General features: G+C 50.9%; 1 protein-coding gene across 1 annotated transcript in view; it reads right to left on the bottom strand.

The window, feature by feature from the left end:
- otog (otogelin) overlaps positions 1–19,452 on the bottom strand; it is a gene marked incomplete at both ends in the record, with an annotated part of 61,601 nt that overhangs the window by 1,640 nt on the left and 40,509 nt on the right. The window contains 19 exons of the mRNA XM_084437040.1: positions 5,185–5,230; positions 5,337–5,456; positions 5,624–5,728; positions 6,372–6,550; positions 6,762–6,837; positions 6,940–6,980; positions 7,104–7,205; positions 7,683–7,784; positions 7,924–8,028; positions 8,424–8,528; positions 9,543–9,752; positions 9,907–10,095; positions 12,642–12,780; positions 13,334–13,554; positions 13,910–14,096; positions 14,190–14,279; positions 14,469–14,620; positions 15,461–15,638; positions 15,871–18,974. Of these exons, the coding sequence (XP_084293166.1) occupies positions 5,185–5,230; positions 5,337–5,456; positions 5,624–5,728; positions 6,372–6,550; positions 6,762–6,837; positions 6,940–6,980; positions 7,104–7,205; positions 7,683–7,784; positions 7,924–8,028; positions 8,424–8,528; positions 9,543–9,752; positions 9,907–10,095; positions 12,642–12,780; positions 13,334–13,554; positions 13,910–14,096; positions 14,190–14,279; positions 14,469–14,620; positions 15,461–15,638; positions 15,871–18,974 (5,451 nt within the window). The remainder of the gene's footprint in view (positions 1–5,184; positions 5,231–5,336; positions 5,457–5,623; positions 5,729–6,371; positions 6,551–6,761; positions 6,838–6,939; positions 6,981–7,103; positions 7,206–7,682; positions 7,785–7,923; positions 8,029–8,423; positions 8,529–9,542; positions 9,753–9,906; positions 10,096–12,641; positions 12,781–13,333; positions 13,555–13,909; positions 14,097–14,189; positions 14,280–14,468; positions 14,621–15,460; positions 15,639–15,870; positions 18,975–19,452) is intronic.

Here is a 19,452-nt window from a genome sequence, read left to right as displayed (position 1 = left end):
AATGGGTGAAACCAATGAGATAAAACCATTTTGTTTTTGTGTGTCAGTTTGACGTGTCCTGCGGTGGTTGTTGTTGTTGTTGTTTTGATAGGGAGTACATTGTTGGATATCAACAATGGTTGCTGGCAAGCCTTTGGTGTCTTTAAAGCGTGTCTGGTACCTCGTTCACAGTTTGTGTTAACTGTAGGTGTCAGTGGACTAAAAGGGAGGGGTAAGAGGGAGTATCCGGTACCTGGTGGGATTGGTACATGATGGTCAGCTTGCAGATCAACACATACATGAAAAACCTGGGCATGTCGCTATATGCTTTTCAATGATGTGCATGTCGCTATATGCTTTTCAATTATGTCATTATGTACAATATCATTACAACTAGTTGAATTTCTAGGTGTGGTGTAATCAAAAATGAACTTCCTTGGCACGTCAACGTATCAGATTTTTTTTGCTATAGCAATTGGTGTCTAATTCTGTTTTCACTGAAAAGCATATACACAGTTCCAACTATATTATAGGGGTGACATATATTTGGAGCAACAACATTTACAACAAAAATATATTTAAAGAATGTGTTGATTTAAAGCAAATTAGGGCATATTTAGACTCGCCCAGAGAGATGAGTCGAGAAGAAATGAGAAAAGCAGTGCTGCAAACGTGTCCTGAATCTGACATGCATCTCTGTGGGAGCAGGAGGATCTCAAAGCAGCTGCTTCATCTCCATGTCTTCTGTCTAGAGTCTCAACCAAATAACAACCCACACAATGCAGGTCCCTCCTGGCCCCTTCCTGAACCTTGCACTAGCTGAATCAATGTTTATGGTTCCCAGGGCCATGCAGAGAGAACGTTTTGAAGTATGCTTGCTTCCAGTTCATTTTGGGGGAACACCACCAACAACAGACACATCAACAGATCTGAGCAAGGTTAGTTGACCCAGTTCCTTCAGCATGGGCACAGCGTTGATAGAGCTGAATACTGTAGTGCTTACTAGTTCCTTCAGCATGGGCACAGCGTTGATAGAGCTGAATACTGTAGTGCTTACTAGTTCCTTCAGCATGGGCACAGCGTTGATAGAGCTGAATACTGTTACTAGTCAGATGTGACTGTAGAACTGCTCTGTTCCAGTATCACATGTGGAGTAAATAGACAGAACAGGCCTCCAACTGAAGCCATGCTCTTGCTGTCGTGTGATAATCCAATTACATTGACAAGAAAATAACATTACTCATTAAGTTCACTCCCTTTTTATAGATTTGCAGCTATGTTTCCCCCGACTCTCCTGTAGAGGCTAGACTAGACCAAGACTAGAGGTGCAACCCTTTCTCTCTCTCACTGAAAGACTAATGCATGCTTTCATCACAAGCAGGCTGGACTACTGCAATGCTCTACTATCAGGCCTACCAAAGGAAGCAATCTCTAAGCTACAAATGATACAGAATGCTGCAGCACAAGTCCTCACTAAGACTAGACGAAGGGCACACATCACACCAGCCTTAAAATCACTACACTGGCTACCTGTCAACTCTAGAATAGACTTCAAAATTATTTTATTAGTCTATAAATCTCTCCACAGTCGCGCACCTGAATACATTTCAGACATGCTTGTCAGGTACATGCCCAACAGACCACTCAGGTCCTCAGGTACTGAACTCCTAACAGTTCCAAAAGCCAGGACCAAGAGACACGGAGAGGCAGCTTTTAGTTTCTATGCCCCCAACCTCCTCCAAACACCCTTCCAGAGTACCTAAGAAAGGCTGAAACAATGGACATCTTTAAGTGAGATCTTAACACGTGCCTTTTCAGCCTAGCCTACAATCACTAGCCAGGACCTAGAGACACAGAAAGGCAGCCTCCAGCCTGCTTGTGATTCCTCTGTACACATTGGTGTGTATCATGTTATGCACTGTGTGTATATTTAGATGTGTATACAGATGATGGTTGCCCAGCAACTGGCACGTTCTGTTTTAATATCTGTGTTGCTTTTATGGCTCTGTGTGCCTAACCCTTTTCTGCCTCCCTCTCCCTAGTGCCTCTCTCTCTCCCTCCTACCTTCTAACCAGGTCCAGTGAATGCCCCACTGTCACCCGCAGACCACCCTGAGTCCGATATACCCCCGTGTCTGCTGTGGATGTCCAGTACAGCCACTAACCCTGTCCTCCTCCCTCCTCCCTAGTGTCTTTCCCTCTTATACTCTAAACAGGTCCTGTGGATACCCCGTCTCCTGCAGGCCACCCTGTAGCAGGTCCTGGAGAACACCCCCCCTCGTCCTCGGCCAAGGTCCACCTTATGGCTCCTGGAAAGGCCCCCTGCCTCCTCGTGTCTAGCTCCTTTCCACTCTGTCGTCAGCTGTCCCTATCCAGCCAACCCCACCCATTTTTTACTCTTGGCTCTCTGCTTTCTGTTTCCCCACCTCTGCCTTGTGGCATTCTCTATGAGCCTGTCCTGCTAAGTGCTTACTGTGCTTTGTTATATGATTCACTTAAAGGAGTAGTAAAGGGAAAATGCATGTTTAGCCCTGTTTTAAGGTTACTTATGAACATATACAATGGTTCAGTTCAAAACATTGACAAAACTAGCACTTTTGAGAAAGTCTGATATCATATTATCATATATCATATTAACACATAATGGCCGACCATGTAGGCAACTTCTCTGTAACTATTTGTGCACTCTACTGTTAGGGTGAAACGTTTTTTCCCTCTGGAATATGTAGAGAGTGGGTCGTTTGCACACCTCCCCATTGCTCTCTGTAAAGCGCATTGTGTTGCCTCTGTGTATGAAATGCGTTATACAAATAAAGTTTGATTTGATTTAGAGGACTTTTAGCCAATGGAGTAAAGCTAAGTGCAGAGAAACATGTTTATGAGGTAATGAACTGAAGGGCAAACATGTATTTTGAGAACAAGACAGAAGCCCACCGAAGCACTCTTCAGCGAAAGCAAGGTTTGGAAGCCTAGGGGTCTGCATACTGGAGCTACAGCTCACACAGGTCAGACTACAGGACAGGTCAGACTACAGGACAGGTCAGTCTACAGGACAGGTCAGACTACAGGACAGGTCAGACTACAGGACAGGTCAGTCTACAGGACAGGTCAGACTACAGGACAGGTCAGACTACAGGACAGGTCAGTCTACAGGACAGGTCAGACTACAGGACAGGTCAGACTACAGGACAGTCACACACAGGTCAGACTACAGGACAGGTCAGACTACAGGACGGGTCAGTCTACAGGACAGGTCAGTCTACAGTACAGACTACAGGACAGACTACAGGACAGGTCAGACTACAGGACAGACTACAGGACAGGTCAGTCTACAGGACAGACTACAGGACAGACTACAGGACAGGTCAGACTACAGGACAGGTCAGACTACAGGACAGACTACAGGACAGGTCAGTCTACAGGACAGGTCAGACTACAGGACAGGTCAGTCTACAGGACAGGTCAGACTACAGGACAGACTACAGGACAGACTACAGGACAGGTCAGACTACAGGACAGGTCAGTCTACAGGCCAGGTCAGACTACAGGACAGGTCAGACTACAGGACAAGTCAGACTACAGGACATGTCAGACTACAGGACAGACTACAGGACAGGTCAGTCTACAGGACAGGTCAGACTACAGGACAGGTCAGTCTACAGGACAGGTCAGACTCGAGGACAGGTCAGACTACAGGACAGACTACAGGACAGTCACACACAGGTCAGACTACAGGACAGGTCAGACTACAGGACAGGTTAGTCTACAGGACAGACTACAGGACAGGTCAGACTACAGGACAGGTCAGTCTACAGGACAGACTACAGGACAGACTACAGGACAGGTCAGTCTACAGGACAGGTCAGACTACAGGACAGACTACAGGACAGGACAGACTACAGGACAGGTCAGACTACAGGACAGGTCAGACTACAGGACAGACTACAGGACAGGTCAGACTACAGGACAGGTCAGTCTACAGGACAGACTACAGGTCAGTCTACAGGACAGACTACAGGTCAGTCTACAGGACAGGTCAGACTACAGGACAGGTCAGACTACAGGACAGGTCAGTCTACAGGACAGACTACAGGGCAGGTCAGTCTACAGGACAGGTCAGACTACAGGACAGGTCAGTCTACAGGTCAGACTACAGGTCAGTCTACAGGACAGGTCAGACTACAGGACAGGTCAGACTACAGGACAGGTCAGTCTACAGGACAGACTACAGGACAGGTCAGTCTACAGGACAGGTCAGACTACAGGACAGGTCAGTCTACAGGTCAGACTACAGGACAGGTCAGACTACAGGACAGGTCAGTCTACAGGACAGACTACAGGACAGGTCAGACTACAGGACAGACTACAGGACAGGTCAGACTACAGGACAGGTCAGACTACAGGACAGACTACAGGACAGGTCAGACTACAGGTCAGACTACAGGACAGGTCAGACTACAGGACAGGTCAGTCTACAGGACAGGTCAGACTACAGGACAGACTACAGGACAGGTCAGACTACAGGACAGGTCAGACTACAGGACAGACTACAGGACAGACTACAGGGCAGGTCAGACTACAGGACAGATCAGACTACAGGACAGACTACAGGACAGGACAGACTACAGGACAGGTCAGACTACAGGACAGGTCAGTCTACAGGACAGGTCAGACTACAGGACAGGTCAGTCTACAGGACAGGTCAGACTACAGGACAGGTCAGACTACAGGACAGACTACAGGACAGGTCAGACTACAGGACAGGTCAGTCTACAGGACAGACTACAGGACAGGTCAGTCTACAGGACAGGTCAGACTACAGGACAGGTCAGTCTACAGGTCAGACTACAGGACAGGTCAGACTACAGGACAGACTACAGGACAGGTCAGACTACAGGACAGGTCAGACTACAGGACAGGTCAGTCTACAGGACAGACTACAGGACAGGTCAGACTACAGGACAGGTCAGACTACAGGACAGACTACAGGACAGGTCAGACTACAGGACAGGTCAGACTACAGGACAGACTACAGGACAGGACAGACTACAGGACAGACTACAGGACAGGTCAGTCTACAGGACAGGTCAGACTACAGGACAGACTACAGGACAGGACAGACTACAGGACAGACTACAGGACAGGTCAGTCTACAGGACAGGTCAGTCTACAGGACAGCCCAAGAGACGGTCCTTCACATACTTACATGTCTTGCAGCATCCATCCATGTAACTTACAATGGTTCCACCAATCTAGGTTTGAGATGGGTTAAATCTTTAATGGCATACACAAAGATACACAAAGTTATAAAGCTCTTTGCGTGTGTGTGTGTGTGTGTGTGCACGTGTGTGTGCTGACCTTCATACACTCAGTCTGGTTGAAGGGGGGGCAGCTGAAGGAGTGTGAGACCAGGGTGGGCCCTGACAGCGTCTCTGTGCACTCAAACTTCACGCAGTTGGACACCCAGGACTTCCCTGGCTGAAGAGATCAAGCCCATCAACACATTCACACAGAAACCACATCAACACCAAATAAAGCTTCTTCTAAATACTTATTGAATCTTCAACCAGTAACTAATACTTACAATATGGGTACCAATACGTTCTGTAGTATTTTGGAACTAGTGCAAACGCATCCTACAGTACCTTAGCGAGGAGGGAGGTTCCGTTCTCGTTCTGGTAGAGGCAGGAGATGTTCTTACACACGCCACAGCATGTGGTCAGGTCTTTAGGCGGAACGTAGATTTGGTTCTGAAACACAGGACCATTCATAGTTGTATTTGTATATTGGTTATACTATAAGTAGTTGAACGTTAGTACAAAAGTACCAGTAGTGGAAATGTAAGCAATTCATTGTTCATGGTATCCCGTCTCATGCACACATGAGATCAGATCAGACGAAAGCTCCCCCCGTTTCAGCAGTGAGAATGTACAGCATGGATTGGAGTAAACGATACACAGGGTAAAAAACAGATGAGTCCGTTGTTGGTGTTAGCTAGTTAGTTAGTTAGTTAGTTAGCTAGTGTTTTTCCTGGCCTCCTCAGGCCCCCGGCCCCCCGGCCCCCCCGGCCCCCCCAGCCCCCCTGCCTCCTCAGGCCCCCCGGCCCCCTCAGGCCCCCCTGCCTCCTCAGGCCCCCCGGCCCCCCGGCCCCCCCGGCCCCCCCAGCCCCCCTGCCTCCTCAGGCCCCCCGGCCCCCTCAGGCCCCCCTGCCTCCTCAGGCCCCCCGGCCCCCTCAGGCCCCCCTGCCTCCTCAGGCCCCCCGGCCCCCCCGGCCCCCCCAGCCCCCCTGCCTCCTCAGGCCCCCCAGCCCCCCGGCCCCCTCAGGCCCCCTGCCTCCTCAGGCCCCCTCAGGCCCCCTGCCTCCTCAGCCCCCCGGCCCCCCGGCCTACTCACAGCCTGGCAGCGTGCGGAGCAGTTGGTGCTGGCGCTGCGTGTGCGCAGGTATCCGGTGGCCGTGTCCAGACTGCGCGTGCACTGGGTGGTGTGACACACACCGTCCTCGCTGTGCTCTACCAGGGTCTGGCCCGGGCGCATCACACCCCGCTCCCCGAGCACACACACCAGCTCACGCACTACACACACACACACAATCACGGGAGAAACACCACACATATAATCTATATTTTATAGTGAATTAATTGTAATGTGGGGCTATATTATGTGTTACAAATGCACTAAAGAGAATGAGAATCTTAATTTATGTGCCCAGAATATTTACTTTGTCACCATGAGTGACCATTATTCAGTTCAAGGTACTTGGATGATAGAGTATGTTCCACTAACCACAGTTAAATCTCCCACAGGCACACTGGTTAGCCGGGTCAGTCTGGAACGCCCGGTCAAGCTGCATGGACTCTCCCTATTTAATATTCATCAAAATAATCCAGCAAAACATTAACATGAATGTTAAATATTGACAGAAATGATAGCAGCTGAATGATGAGTGTGGAGTTGAACCTACCAGAGCACATTTGGGGCTTGAGATTTTCTCACAGGCACATACTGATATAAGCACAGAGACAGAGGGGCACGTCAATGACCACACGACAAATAAGCAAAACAGGCCGACATTCCAAATTGAACAGGACACTTCTCTTCTGCACAGAGAATGTTGTGGGACATTACCGCATGTGTGGAGTGGACAGCAGCGTTTGTCTGGGCTGGAGACCATGACAAAGGACATCCCCAAGGGACATGTGACCTCAGGGCACCGGTATGGCTCACACACTGTCCAACACACAGGAAACAAAGAGACACCTCAGCCAATCACACTACTGTGTGCAGTGTACTGTATGGGTGTTACTGTATGGTTTTAGCTGGTGTTTTTGTGTGCAGGTGTTGTGGTAAGTGTTGTGGTTTGTGTGTGTGTGTGTGTGTGTGTGTGTGTGTGTGTGTGTGTTCTGTGTTTCACCACAGTGGTAGATAGGGCAGCAGCGGTCTGTACTGTTGTGTGTGTGTGTGTGTGTGTGTGTGTGTGTGTGTGTGTGTGTGTGTGTGCGCGTGTGTGTGTTCTGTGTCTCACCACAGTGGTAGACAGGGCAGCAGCGGTCTGTACTGTTGTGTGTGTGTGTGTGTGTGTGTGCGCGTGTGTGTGTGTGTTCTGTGTCTCACCACAGTGGTAGACAGGGCAGCAGCGGTCTGTACTGTTGTGTGTGTGTGTGTGTGTGTGTGTGTGTGCGCGTGTGTGTGTGTTCTGTGTCTCACCACAGTGGTAGACAGGGCAGCAGCGGTCTGTACTGTTGCTGTCCACTGTCAGCACCTCTCCATCCTGGCACTCTGGAATGCTCTCTCTGCAGGGAGCACACACTGTACACACACACACACACACACACACACACACACACACACACACACACACACACAAAGAGACACCACAATTTTACAATAGCAGTGTTGTGAAATGGTCAGGTGTGAATGTCTGTGATCCAGAGACTGAGTGACTCACTGCAGATGTGGGCCAGGCAGCAGCTCCCATCAGCCCTTGTGGCGATGAGTGTCTGGTCCTCTCGGCATGCTGGGATGTCTGACTCACACAGCGTTGGATCACATTCTGCAGACAAAACACACAGGAAGGTTTCAGCTGGTACCTGAAGTTATAACTATCAAAACACACAGGAAGGTTTCAGCTGGTACCTGTAGTTATAACTATCGCGCAATATTCAATTCAGGAAACAGGACTGACTCTTGGTACGGTGGTGTACTGTATGTATGTATGTGATGTTCACATTCAATTCAAATTCACATTGTATTTGTCACACACAGCCATACAAACAATGCGCAGTGAAATGCACAAGCAATGATTAAAACAGACAAGCAAGAATTAAAAAGATGAATTACATACGTGAGTGCAAGTAGACAAAAGTGCAATGACAGTCCATTATAGGCTGACATGGCGGTGTGTGTGTGTGTGTGTGTGTGTGTGTGTAGGCCAGAGGTAATACTCACCACACACATATTGAGGGCAGCAGGAGTCTTCTCGGAAGTAAGACACCAGCTTTTCTCCGTACTTGCACTCCGGGGGCAAGACGTCACACAGGGACTGGTTGCAAACTGAGACAGAGGCAGCATGGGTCAGGCCTGGCTTCAGAACCGCTTCAGAACCGGCTAGCAGGGTCAGGCCTGGCTTCAGAACCGCTTCAGAACCGGCTAGCAGGGTCAGGCCTGGCTTCAGAACCGCTTCAGAACCGCACTAGCAGGGTCAGGCCTGGCTTCAGAACCGTGCTAGCAGGGTCAGGCCTGGCTTCAGAACCGCTTCAGAACCTTGCTAGCAGGGTCAGGCCTGGCGTCAGAACCGTGCTAGCAGGGTCAGGCCTGGCTTCAGAACCGTGCTAGCAGGGTCAGGCCTGGCGTCAGAACCGTGCTAGCAGGGTCAGGCCTGGCTTCAGAACCGCGCTAGCAGGGTCAGGCCTGGCTTCAGAACCGTGCTAGCAGGGTCAGGCCTGGCGTCAGAACCGCGCTAGCAGGCCGCAAGTGGCTTTAACACAATGTTGAGTTGTGCCCTCATCAATCATGATGCCGATATCCTCCAATAACTTGTAGTCTAGACCTCAGAAGATGTGTGTCATAATGTGCATAATGTAGTAAGGTCATACCTTGGTAAAACTGATTTCTGTACATCTATTGTGTGTTAGAACATTCCCAGGTGTTTATCTTTATTCACTCCTGTATCTGTCATTCTCTACATGATGTTCATGTAGCATTGTTAGCAGAGCTCCAGTATGAGCACCATCTAAGCACCTCCTCCTGCACCACGCTGGCATCCAAGCCCCTCCTCCTACACCACGCTGGCATCTAAGCCCCTCCTCCTGCACCACGCTGGCATCCAAGCCCCTCCTCCTACACCACACTGGCATCTAAGCACCTCCTCCTACACCACGCTGGCATCTAAGCCCCTCCTCCTGCACCACGCTGGCATCTAAGCACCTCCTCCTACACCACGCTGGCATCTAAGCACCTCCTCCTATACCACGCTGGCATCTAAGCACCTCCTCCTACCCCACGCTGGCATCTAAGCACCTCCTCCTGCACCACGCTGGCAGTGTGTAAGAGTGAGCGTCTCCTTACTGCAGGCCTTGCGTGGGCAGCAGCTGGCGTCGTCGGCCAGGCTGGCGAGCGTTTCCCCTGTCCGCCGGCACACGGGCGGGGCCGCGTCCGAGCAGTCGTACTCCACGGGGAGGACGGACTCGTTGTGGCAGCGGTACATGCAGCACGCGTCTCTGGACGCCTTCCACACCTCTCCGTGCGAGCGGGGCACGCCGGCGCCGTCGGTACAGGCTGGGGGACACGCTCACGGTCAGGGGACGCACACACACACACACACACACAGGGGCACACACGCACCCTCAAACACAGACAGACTAGCTTGTGATATGACAGTGGGCTTTACAGTATCGCTTTAGAGCCGAGGAACAGCTTTTGACGCACTCACCGCACTTCTCCGGGGTGACGCAGAGGGCGGAGTAGGGCCGGTGGAGCAGGGTCCCCTCTGGGCACACGCAGCCCTCTGTGATGCCCTGGCACGGCCCCGGGTCCGAGTGGAAGTCGTGGTTGGGGCAGGACTGCGCCGTGCAGGGGGGCAGGCAGGCCTGGTAGCGCAGCTCCTCAGGACAGATGAACGCTGGGAGCCGGGGGAGACAACAACACGGCCGCGTTACAGGAGCAAGATGGCGGCACGCAGGGAAATGACCGCCACAGAGGAGTGGAAAGCGCATTCATAGGGGGTCGTAGAAGTAGACGTAGAGCTGGAGTAGAGTAGAGTAGAGTAGAGTAGAGTAGAGTAGAGTAGAGTAGAGTAGAGCAGAGCAGAGTAGAGTAGAGTAGAGTAGAGCAGAGCAGAGCAGAGCAGAGCAGAGCAGAGCAGAGTAGAGTAGAGTAGAGTAGTAGAGCAGAGTAGAGCAGAGTAGAGTAGAGCAGAGCAGAGCAGAGTAGAGCAGAGTAGAGAAGAGTAGAGCAGAGCAGAGCAGAGCAGAGTAGAGTAGAGAAGTAGAGTAGTAGAGTAGAGTAGAGTAGAGCAGGGTAGAGCAGAGTAGAGCAGAGTAGAGTAGAGCAGAGTAGTAGAGTAGAAGAGTAGAGTAGAGTAGAGTAGAGTAGAGTAGAGTAGAGTAGAGCAGAGTAGAGTAGTAGAGTAGAGTAGAGTAGAAGAGTAGAGTAGAAGAGTAGAGTAGAGTAGAGTAGAGTAGAGTAGAGTAGAGCAGAGCAGAGTAGAGTGGTAGCGTAGGGTAGAGTAGAGTAGAGTAGAATAGTAGAGTAGAGTAGAGTAGAGCAGAGTAGAGTAGTAGAGTAGAGTAGAGTAGAAGAGTAGAGTAGAGTAGAGTAGAGTAGAGTAGAGTAGAGTAGAGTAGAAGAGTAGAGTAGAGTAGAGTAGAGTAGAGTAGAGCAGAGTAGAGTAGAGTAGAGTAGAGTGGTAGCGTAGGGTAGAGTAGAGTAGAGTAGAGTAGAGTAGAGTAGAGTAGAATAGAATAGAATAGAATAGAATAGAATAGAATAGAATAGAATAGAATAGAATAGAATAGATTAGAGTAGAGCAGAGTAGAATAGAGTAGAGTAGACTAGAGTAGATTAGTAGAGTAGAGTAGAGTAGAGTAGAGAAGTTTAGAGTAGATTAGTAGAGTAGAGTAGAGTAGAGTAGAGTAGAGTAGAGTAGATTAGTAGAGTAGAGTAGAGTGGTAGCGTAGGGTAGAGTAGAGTAGATTACTAGAGTAGAGTAGTAGAGTAGAGTAGAGTAGATTAGTAGAGTAGAGTAGCAGAGTAGTAGAGTGGCAGAGTAGTAGAGTAGTAGAGTAGAGAAGAGTAGAGTAGAGTAGAGTAGAGTAGAGTAGAGTAGAGTAGGGTAGAGTAGAGTAGGGTAGAGTAGAAAAGAGTAGTAGAGTAGAGTAGAGTAGATTAGTAGAGTAGATTAGTAGAGTATAGTAGAGTATAGTAGAGTAAATTAGTAGTGTCGAGTAGAGTAGATTAGTAGAGTAGAAGAGTAGAGTAGAGTAGAGTAGAGAAGAGTAGTAGAGTAGAGTAGAGTAGAGTAGAGAAGAGTAGAGTAGAGTAGATTAGTAGAGTAGAAGAGTAGAGTAGAGTAGATTAGTAGAGTAGAAGAGTAGAGTAGAGTAGAGAAGAGTAGTAGAGTAGAGTAGAGTAGAGTAGAGTAGAGTAGAGTAGAGTAGAGTAGAGTAGATTAGTAGAGTCGAGTAGTAGAGTAGATGAGTAGAGTAGAGTAGAGTAGTTTAGTAGAGTAGATTAGTAGAGTAGAGTAGAGTAGAGCAGAGCAGAGTAGATTAGTAGAGTAGAGTAGAGTAGAGTAGAGTAGAGTAGAGTAGAGTAGATTAGGGTAGTGTAGGGTAGAGTCGAGTCGAGTCGAGTCGAGTCGAGTCGAGCAGAGCAGAGCAGAGCAGAGCAGAGCAGAGTAGAATAGAGTAGAGTAGAGTAGTAGAGTAGAGTAGTAGAGTAGAGTAGAGTAGAGTAGAGTAGAGTAGAGTAGCAGAGTAGTAGAGTAGTAGAGTAGAGTAGAGTAGAGTAGAGTAGAGTAGAGTAGGGTAGAGTAGAGAAGAGTGGGGTAGAGTAGAGAAGAGTAGTAGAGTAGAGTAGATTAGTAGAGTAGATTAGTAGAGTAGATTAGTAGAGTAGAAGAGTAGAGTAGAGTAGAGAAGAGTAGTATAGTAGAGTAGATTAGTAGAGTCGAGTAGAGTACATTAGTAGAGTAGAAGAGTAGAGTAGAGTAGAGAAGAGTAGTAGAGTAGAGTAGATTAGTAGAGTAGAAGAGTAGAGTAGAGTAGATTAGTAGAGTCGAGTAGTAGAGTAGATGAGTAGAGTAGAGTAGTTTAGTAGAGTAGATTAGTAGAGTAGATTAGTAGAGTAGAGTAGAGTAGAGTAGAGTAGAGTAGAGTAGAGCAGAGCAGAGCAGAGCAGAGTAGATTAGTAGAGTAGAGTAGAGTAGAGTAGAGTAGAGTAGAGCAGAGCAGAGCAGAGTAGAGTACATTAGATTAGTAGAGTAGAATAGAATAGAGTAGAGTAGAGTAGTGAAGATTAGTAGAGTAGAGTAGATTAGTAGAGTAGAGTAGAGTAGATTAGTAGAGTAGAGTAGAGAGCAGGCTAAAGAAAAGAAGAGTTGAGTACAGGAGATCAGAGCCAAGCACAGTAGAGTATCTGAAAGCCAGTGACGTGCTCTGTGCTTACGGCAGTAGTCTGGCCTCCTCCACTCGATGCAGATGTTGAACTTGTGACAGGAGGCCACGTAGGCGGCCAGCGCCACGCACGGGTTGTTGACGTACTCGGCGTCGCGCACCCACACCTCACAGAACGTGCTGGGAGGAACCTACACACAACAACAGAACTCTCACATGAAGAAAACGGGATTCTTGTAGCAATATACCGAAAGCCTATACCGAATGTAATGTCTGTTTTGACTGTTTGTTTGGACGATAATGGTAAATGCTAGATGGACTGCACTTACAGTATTTAACGCTTTTATCCAAATCGTTTTACAATGGCCTCTCATTCACCCATTCACACACACATTCACACCAACCGATGGCGGCAGCTACCATGCAACGTGCTAGCCTGCTTATTGCGAGCAATTTGGGGTTCAGTGTCTTGCCCAAGGACACTTCGACACGTGGACAGGAGGAGGCGGGATTCGAACCACCGACGACCCGCTCTACCTCCTGAGCCACAGCCTGCCCTGTCCTGTCACTTGGTAAGTGACCGATGGCAGTGTTAACGGTGTGACAGGGAGCGATGTGGGGATAAGGCCCAGAGGTGGAGAGTGAGGGGAGGGGAGGGGAGGGGAGGGGAGGGGAGGGGAGGGGAGGAGAGGGGACGTACGAAGGCGTGGCAGCGGGTGAAGGAGGGGAGGGGAGGGGACGTACGAAGGCGTGGCAGCGGGTGAAGGAGTGGTTGCGCAGCATGGCCAGGCACTGGGAGCAGTCGCTGGTGGAGCAGTTGGCGTGGCGGCGGCGGCTGGGGCTGACGTAGCTGGTGGTGTTGGGCAGCTGCCAGCTGTCCATGAACACCCCCGGGTCCTCGCTCACGCCCACCGTGCTGCCGTCCGACAGGGTCAGGTCGTTGGCCGGGTTACCGTCACAGCAGCCTGGAGGGGGGGTGGGGGGGGGGGGGGGGGGTGGTGGAGGAAAAGGAAGAGATAGTTGAACAGGAAAAGAAAGGAGAAGAGAGGAAATAAATGGTTGGAGGAAGAGGGGAAGGAAAGGACAGAGGTAAGGAGAGAAGAAGGGAGGGAGAGAGTGAGGGGAGTACACAGATGACGAGGCGGCGTGGTTCCAGTCTTACACACGCTCACCTGGGAAGAACGCACAACGCCTCAACGATGACCCTGACTCAGTCTTACTGAGTGAGCATGTGAGCTCCTATACCTATTCACCAGTCCACTACACATCAAATGGACGCCCATGTCCCCATAAAACACATCATCCAGACACGGCACCTACCACACAGCCCCATGGTGGGCAGCTTGTTGTTGTAGCTCTCCGTCTCAATGACCATCATGCCCGTGCTGTGGAACCACTGGAGCTTGACCCCTGCCGGGGTGCGGATCAGATACATGTTCCCCGTGTCCAGGACCTCGAAGCCAAACTTTTTGAACCTCGGCTTGGCATACCTGGCATTGACGTACAACTGAGGGAAAAATAAGGAAAATATTTCAAAATCCTACTGGGGAGATAAACAACTTGACTTAACATCACCTGAGAAGGGGAAAGAGAGACGGACCCTCCTCTGAAGCCTGTTGAGGACCACGTGGTTGGACTGGTGGGTGATGTTGAGGGCCACCAGGCAAAGGTTGGTGGAATTCCACAGCAGCTTTACAGAGAAAAACAAAACATTTGAAGAACATTGAAATAACCAAACAACCATTTCAGAACTGGTTTTGGCAGCCACTTCTAGGGCCCTAAACCTGATTTTGGAATCCTTAAATCCAGAATCCTAAACTGATCTCAACTGAAGCACACTTCAAAGTAATCGGCTGCAGTTCTAGTGTCCTGGCCTCACCGTATGAGAGTCAGAGCTGGGGCATTCCTGGACCAGAATGCTGACTGTCTCAGTGGGTAGTTGGGTCACGATGTAGGAGGCGGCCTTGTAGATGGCAACATTGTTGCCATCAAACGTGATGACGTTCAGGTCCGGGAACACGGAGCAGCGACCTGACGGGCACAGAGGACGACGCGCTGTTACAAGACCTCCTCCATTACAAGACCTCCTCCATTACAATACCTCCTCCATTACAAGACCTCCTCCATTACAAGACCTCCTCCATTACAATACCTCCTCCATTACAAGACCTCCTCCATTACAAGACCTCCTCCATTACAAGACCTCCTCCATTACAATACCTCCTCCATTACAAGACCTCCTCCATTACAATACCTCCTCCATTACAATACCTCCTCCATTACAACACCTCCTCCATTACAATACCTCCTCCATTACAAGACCTCCTCCATTACAAGACCTCCTCCATTACAATACCTCCTCCATTACAAGACTTCCTCCATTACAAGACTTCCTCTATTACAAGACCTCCTCCATTACAAGACCTCCTCCATTACAAGACCTCCTCCATTACAATACCTCCACCATTACAAGACCTCCTCCATTACAAGACTTCCTCTATTACAAGACCTCCTCCATTACAAGACCTCCTCCATTACAAGACCTCCTCCATTACAAGACCTCCTCCATTACAACACCTCCTCCATTACAAGACCTCCTCCATTACAAGACTTCCTCTATTACAAGACCTCCTCCATTACAATACCTCCTCCATAACAAGACCTCCTCCATTACAACACCTCCTCCAATAACGTGTCACAGTCAATACTGGGAACATGGTGGTAAGTAACCGAGCATGCGCCTGTTATGTACGCCAGTAGCTGCACTAGTGTGTGAGTAGAGGCAGGGGTGTGTGTTCCTCATGGATGTGTGTTCTCATGGGTATGTGTTCCTCATGGGTGTGTGTGTTCTCATGGGTGTGTGTTCCTCACATGGGCAGTCCCACTGTGGGCAGCACTTGTCCCCGTTGACCAGTATGGCAAATCCCAGCAGTCCACAGTTGGGAGGGGTAGAGTTGTAGGGGCAGTTCTGGGACTTGTTAAACAGCACCAGCTGGCTGTTCACACAGATGTACTTGGTGCACTCGTCAATGAACTCTGCATAAGGAGGCTGAGGGAACAGGTTTTTTCAGATGAGATGATTCTCTATTCAATGTGAATTCTACATGCATAGAAAGCTAGTTGTAAGATATACAAAGAAGAATGTTTGAAACCAGACACAACAAAGTCATAACCACATTCAAGTTTGATATTACATAGAGAAAGCTAAACAGTAGTTTGACAATATAGCTCTGATAGAGTTTGGATGAGTAAGAAGGTTTGGACGAGTAAGACACACTCACAGTGCACATTCTAGTGGACGACACCACTATAGAGGTTGTGACCTCTGCCGTGGGAACGCCGGTCTGGACAGCAGTATACGGGGACTCTGGTGTTGGTGAGGGGGTTAGTTCTGAGCTGGTGGTCTCCACCCTCTCTGGCTCTGGGGTGTGGTGTGGGGTGACCGTTGGGGACAAAGTGGGGACAGGGGGCAGGGCGGTCCCCTCTGATGTCACCTCTGGGGTGGTGGCAGCCGGTGTGGAGGTCAGCTCACCAGGCGGACGGGTCTTTGGACCCTGTGTGGACGTAGGGACTTCTGACTCTTTGGTGGTTGTGATCTCTGGTGTGGCTGTGGGCGGTTTAGTGGTCACTCCTCTAGGAACCTCGGTTGACGCTGTGATCGTGGTGAGACTGGGTACGGGGACAGAGGTGGCAGCGGTTGTGGTTGTTGCGGTTGAAACAGTGGTAGTGTAGTCAATTTCATTGGTTCTGGCTGTTGTAACTGGTTTGATCGATGTTGGAGTTGTTGTGGTAGGGACGTCTGCGACCGTTGCAGTTATGGAACTTGGAGGAACCGTAGGTGGACCGGGTGTGGTTGAGCTGGTTGGTACCCATGGTGGTGGCCTTGTGGTCACCGTTATCCTCTCGGTAGTCGTCCTAATCGTAGGCCTCTCAGTCGTCGAGGTTCTGGTGGTCAGCCTTGTTGTCACAGGAACCCTGGAGGTGGTCCTAGGTCTCGTGGTCCGTGTGATCTTTGTTGTCTGGACGGTTGTGGTTCTCATAGTGGAGACCACTCTCGTAGTGACCTTGTCTGGATGTGTGGTTGGTTTTGGAATTGCGGTTGAGGAGGTGGCGTGCACCGCAGGGGACCAAGGCAGAGATGTTGTGGCGCTTGTGGACACTTCCACCTTTCCAGTCCCTGGAGGAACTGCTGTGGTTTCTGTTAACAGAACAATGGTCACCGGTTTGATGGTTGTGGTTAGAGGACTTGGAAGTTCAGGAGTGGCGGGGACTGTGGTGTCAGGTTTTTCAGGTGTAGCGGGCACCGCTGGAGGTTCAGGCGTTGTCGGTCTCTCAGTCGTGGCTGTCGAAGACTCAGGGAGGGTTGAGGTTTTGGGAACGGTTGTTGTGGCGACGGAGGTTGTCGAAGCAAAGGAAGTTGCGGTTGTGACAGCTGGCTGCGTAGATGAAGCAGGGGCGGGGGTCTCGGTGGAGGAGATTACCTGGGAGGTGACAGGTCTGGGTGGAGTCGGTGGTGTGGTCACCTTTTCAGTGCTGTAGATGGGGGTGGAGGAGGTTTCACGATGAGGGGGCCTCCAGGGTTGGGTGGTTTTGGCTGTGGTGGGGCCAGATATGGTCTCTGCAGTCACAGATGGTACTGCCGTGGTCGTGGTCTCTGTTGGTGACACCGGTGATGTGGCTGACGGTGTCGTGACCACAGCCTCTGTTGAAGTGGAAGTGGTGGAGGTGATTGGGGCGAACTCTGCTGTCGTTGGTGGAATGTCTGGAGGTTTTGTGGTATGCGCAACATCGGGGGAGATGGTTGCTGTGGTCCGTGTGGTTGGGCCACCGGTGGTGGTTGTTCTCCAGTCTACAGCTGTGGTCACGTATGTGGTCGTGTCTGAAGTTCTCTCGGTGGCTGGAACACTAGCAGACCAGGAGGTTCTCTCTGTAGAGGCCGTCGAAGGTAGTCGAGGAGTGGCTGTTGTGTCAGTTATCTTCAATGGCGGAACTACAACTGTTGGCGTTGTGATATGGGTCATTGCGGCTGGCGAAGCTGATGCCGTGGAGACAGGCTCTGTCGTTTTCATTGTTGTCACCGGCTGTTCTGAGGTGGGTGATGCAGGTGCGGTGGACGTTGTTGTTCTAGGTAATGTATGAACAGGAGCGCTGGATGATAGCTCAGGAACATGCACTGTGGAAGTTCTCAGCTCTGTAGTGGTGGTATGCACAGTCTTCTCGGTGGTGACCTCAGAGACAAGTGGCGGGGGCGATGTCACCGGGCCGGTGAACGCCGTGGTTCTGAGGGTGGTGAAGGCGGCGGCTGGCGTGGCTGACTCTGTGGCGTGTGTTGATGTGGCCTCTGGAGTAGACAAAGCTATTGTGTGAAGAGGGGAGGTTGGTGGAAGAGAGTGAACGATGGTAGCTGCTGTACTCGTTACCCCTGGAGGGCGTGGTGGAGCGGTCGGGGCCTTGGCTGTTTCCACCATGACAGGCGTTGTGCTGGTCCCTGTATGTGCAGTGGCGGTGGTTGTGGGTCCTGTAGTCTCAGCTGTGTCTACAGGCACCTCTGAAACCGTAGTTGGACGAGGGCTGTAGGTGGTTGAGACGGGAGTCACGGCGACCGGGCGTGTCACGGCCTCTGTGGTCCCCCTGGCGGTGGACGCTGGGACAGGAGGCAGGGTGGTGATCGGGGTCGGGACCTCGGTGGGAATCGTGGGCGGGGCAGGGGGGATCGTGGGCGGGACCAGGGTTGTGGATGGTGGGGAGGGCGTGGAGGGAAGTTGCTGGGTGAAAGCGGGGGACCTGGAGGTGGCGGAGGAGGTCATGGCAAACAGCGCGGTGACGCTGAACGGAGCAGAGGTCCTGGTGGTCCTGGGCCTGAGCGTGGTGCTGGGAGCCCAAGTCTCCCGCTCCGTTGCGCCAGTTATCTCAGATACCGGGACCGCGGTCGTTTTCGCAGTGGACACAGGCTCCACCCCCTCTGGTCCGACTGTCGATGGGGGCAGCATTGCAGTAGATGGAGGTGCTACTGTGCTCGCCTCTGAGACACCTGGAGATGGAATGGCCGACGTGGTGCTTGGTGGGAGCGCCGTTTCGGTCGCGGTCGTTGGAACCCTGACGGTGGTGGGCCGAGCGTCCGCTGCGGACGTAGCGACGGTGGGGAAGATGGTGGTGGTGGGTTCTGTGGAGGGGGTTGTGCTTGGGGGGCCGGAGGGAAGGGGGGCGGAGGCCGTGGGGGGAGGTCCTGGCATGGGGGAGGGGGGGGAGCGTGGCGTGGAGAGAGACGGAGTGGTGCTTGTGCTTGTGGTTGCGGTGGCGGCGGTGGTAGAAGTGACAGCTGCAGGTGTTGACTCGACGCTGGTCGCTGTGGTAATGGGCTGCACGGCAACTGTGAGCTTAATGCCTGAGCACAAACAATACAACAACTGTTAGATAAGCAGCGCTGCTGGCCAAGAGAGAGAGAGAGACAGGGAGAGAGAGGGGGAATGAGAGAGATGTGTGTGTGTGTGTGTGTGTCGGGGGGGTGGGGGTTAAGGGTAAGGAGCAGGGCCAATTTGTCCCCAATGGCCAAACTTCAACGACATCTCTCAATGCGTTGGGGGTTGGGGGGGATTAAGAGTGTTGAGCTTGATTAAACAGATGTGTGTGGTGAACATGTCAACGTCTAGGAAATCCAGTATCTTACATCAATGATCTCTGTACAAACAGATCTCAAGCTTTTATAATGAGGGACTGAAGGCTGGTGAGTCGAGTCTTACAGCAATATGATCCTCACATTGTCTATGTCATTATCTTGTTGCATTGCTATGAGATTGAAGTCCATAGCTAGTAAACTACTGGACATCTGATATGAGCAGGGGGGAGGGGGGGGGATGTAGTGG

The sequence above is a fragment of the Borostomias antarcticus genome (assembly GCF_949987555.1).
Source record: "Borostomias antarcticus genome assembly, chromosome: 4".
Classification (NCBI taxonomy): Eukaryota; Metazoa; Chordata; class Actinopteri; order Stomiiformes; family Stomiidae; genus Borostomias; species Borostomias antarcticus.
This window is presented reverse-complemented; position numbering and strand designations above follow the sequence as displayed.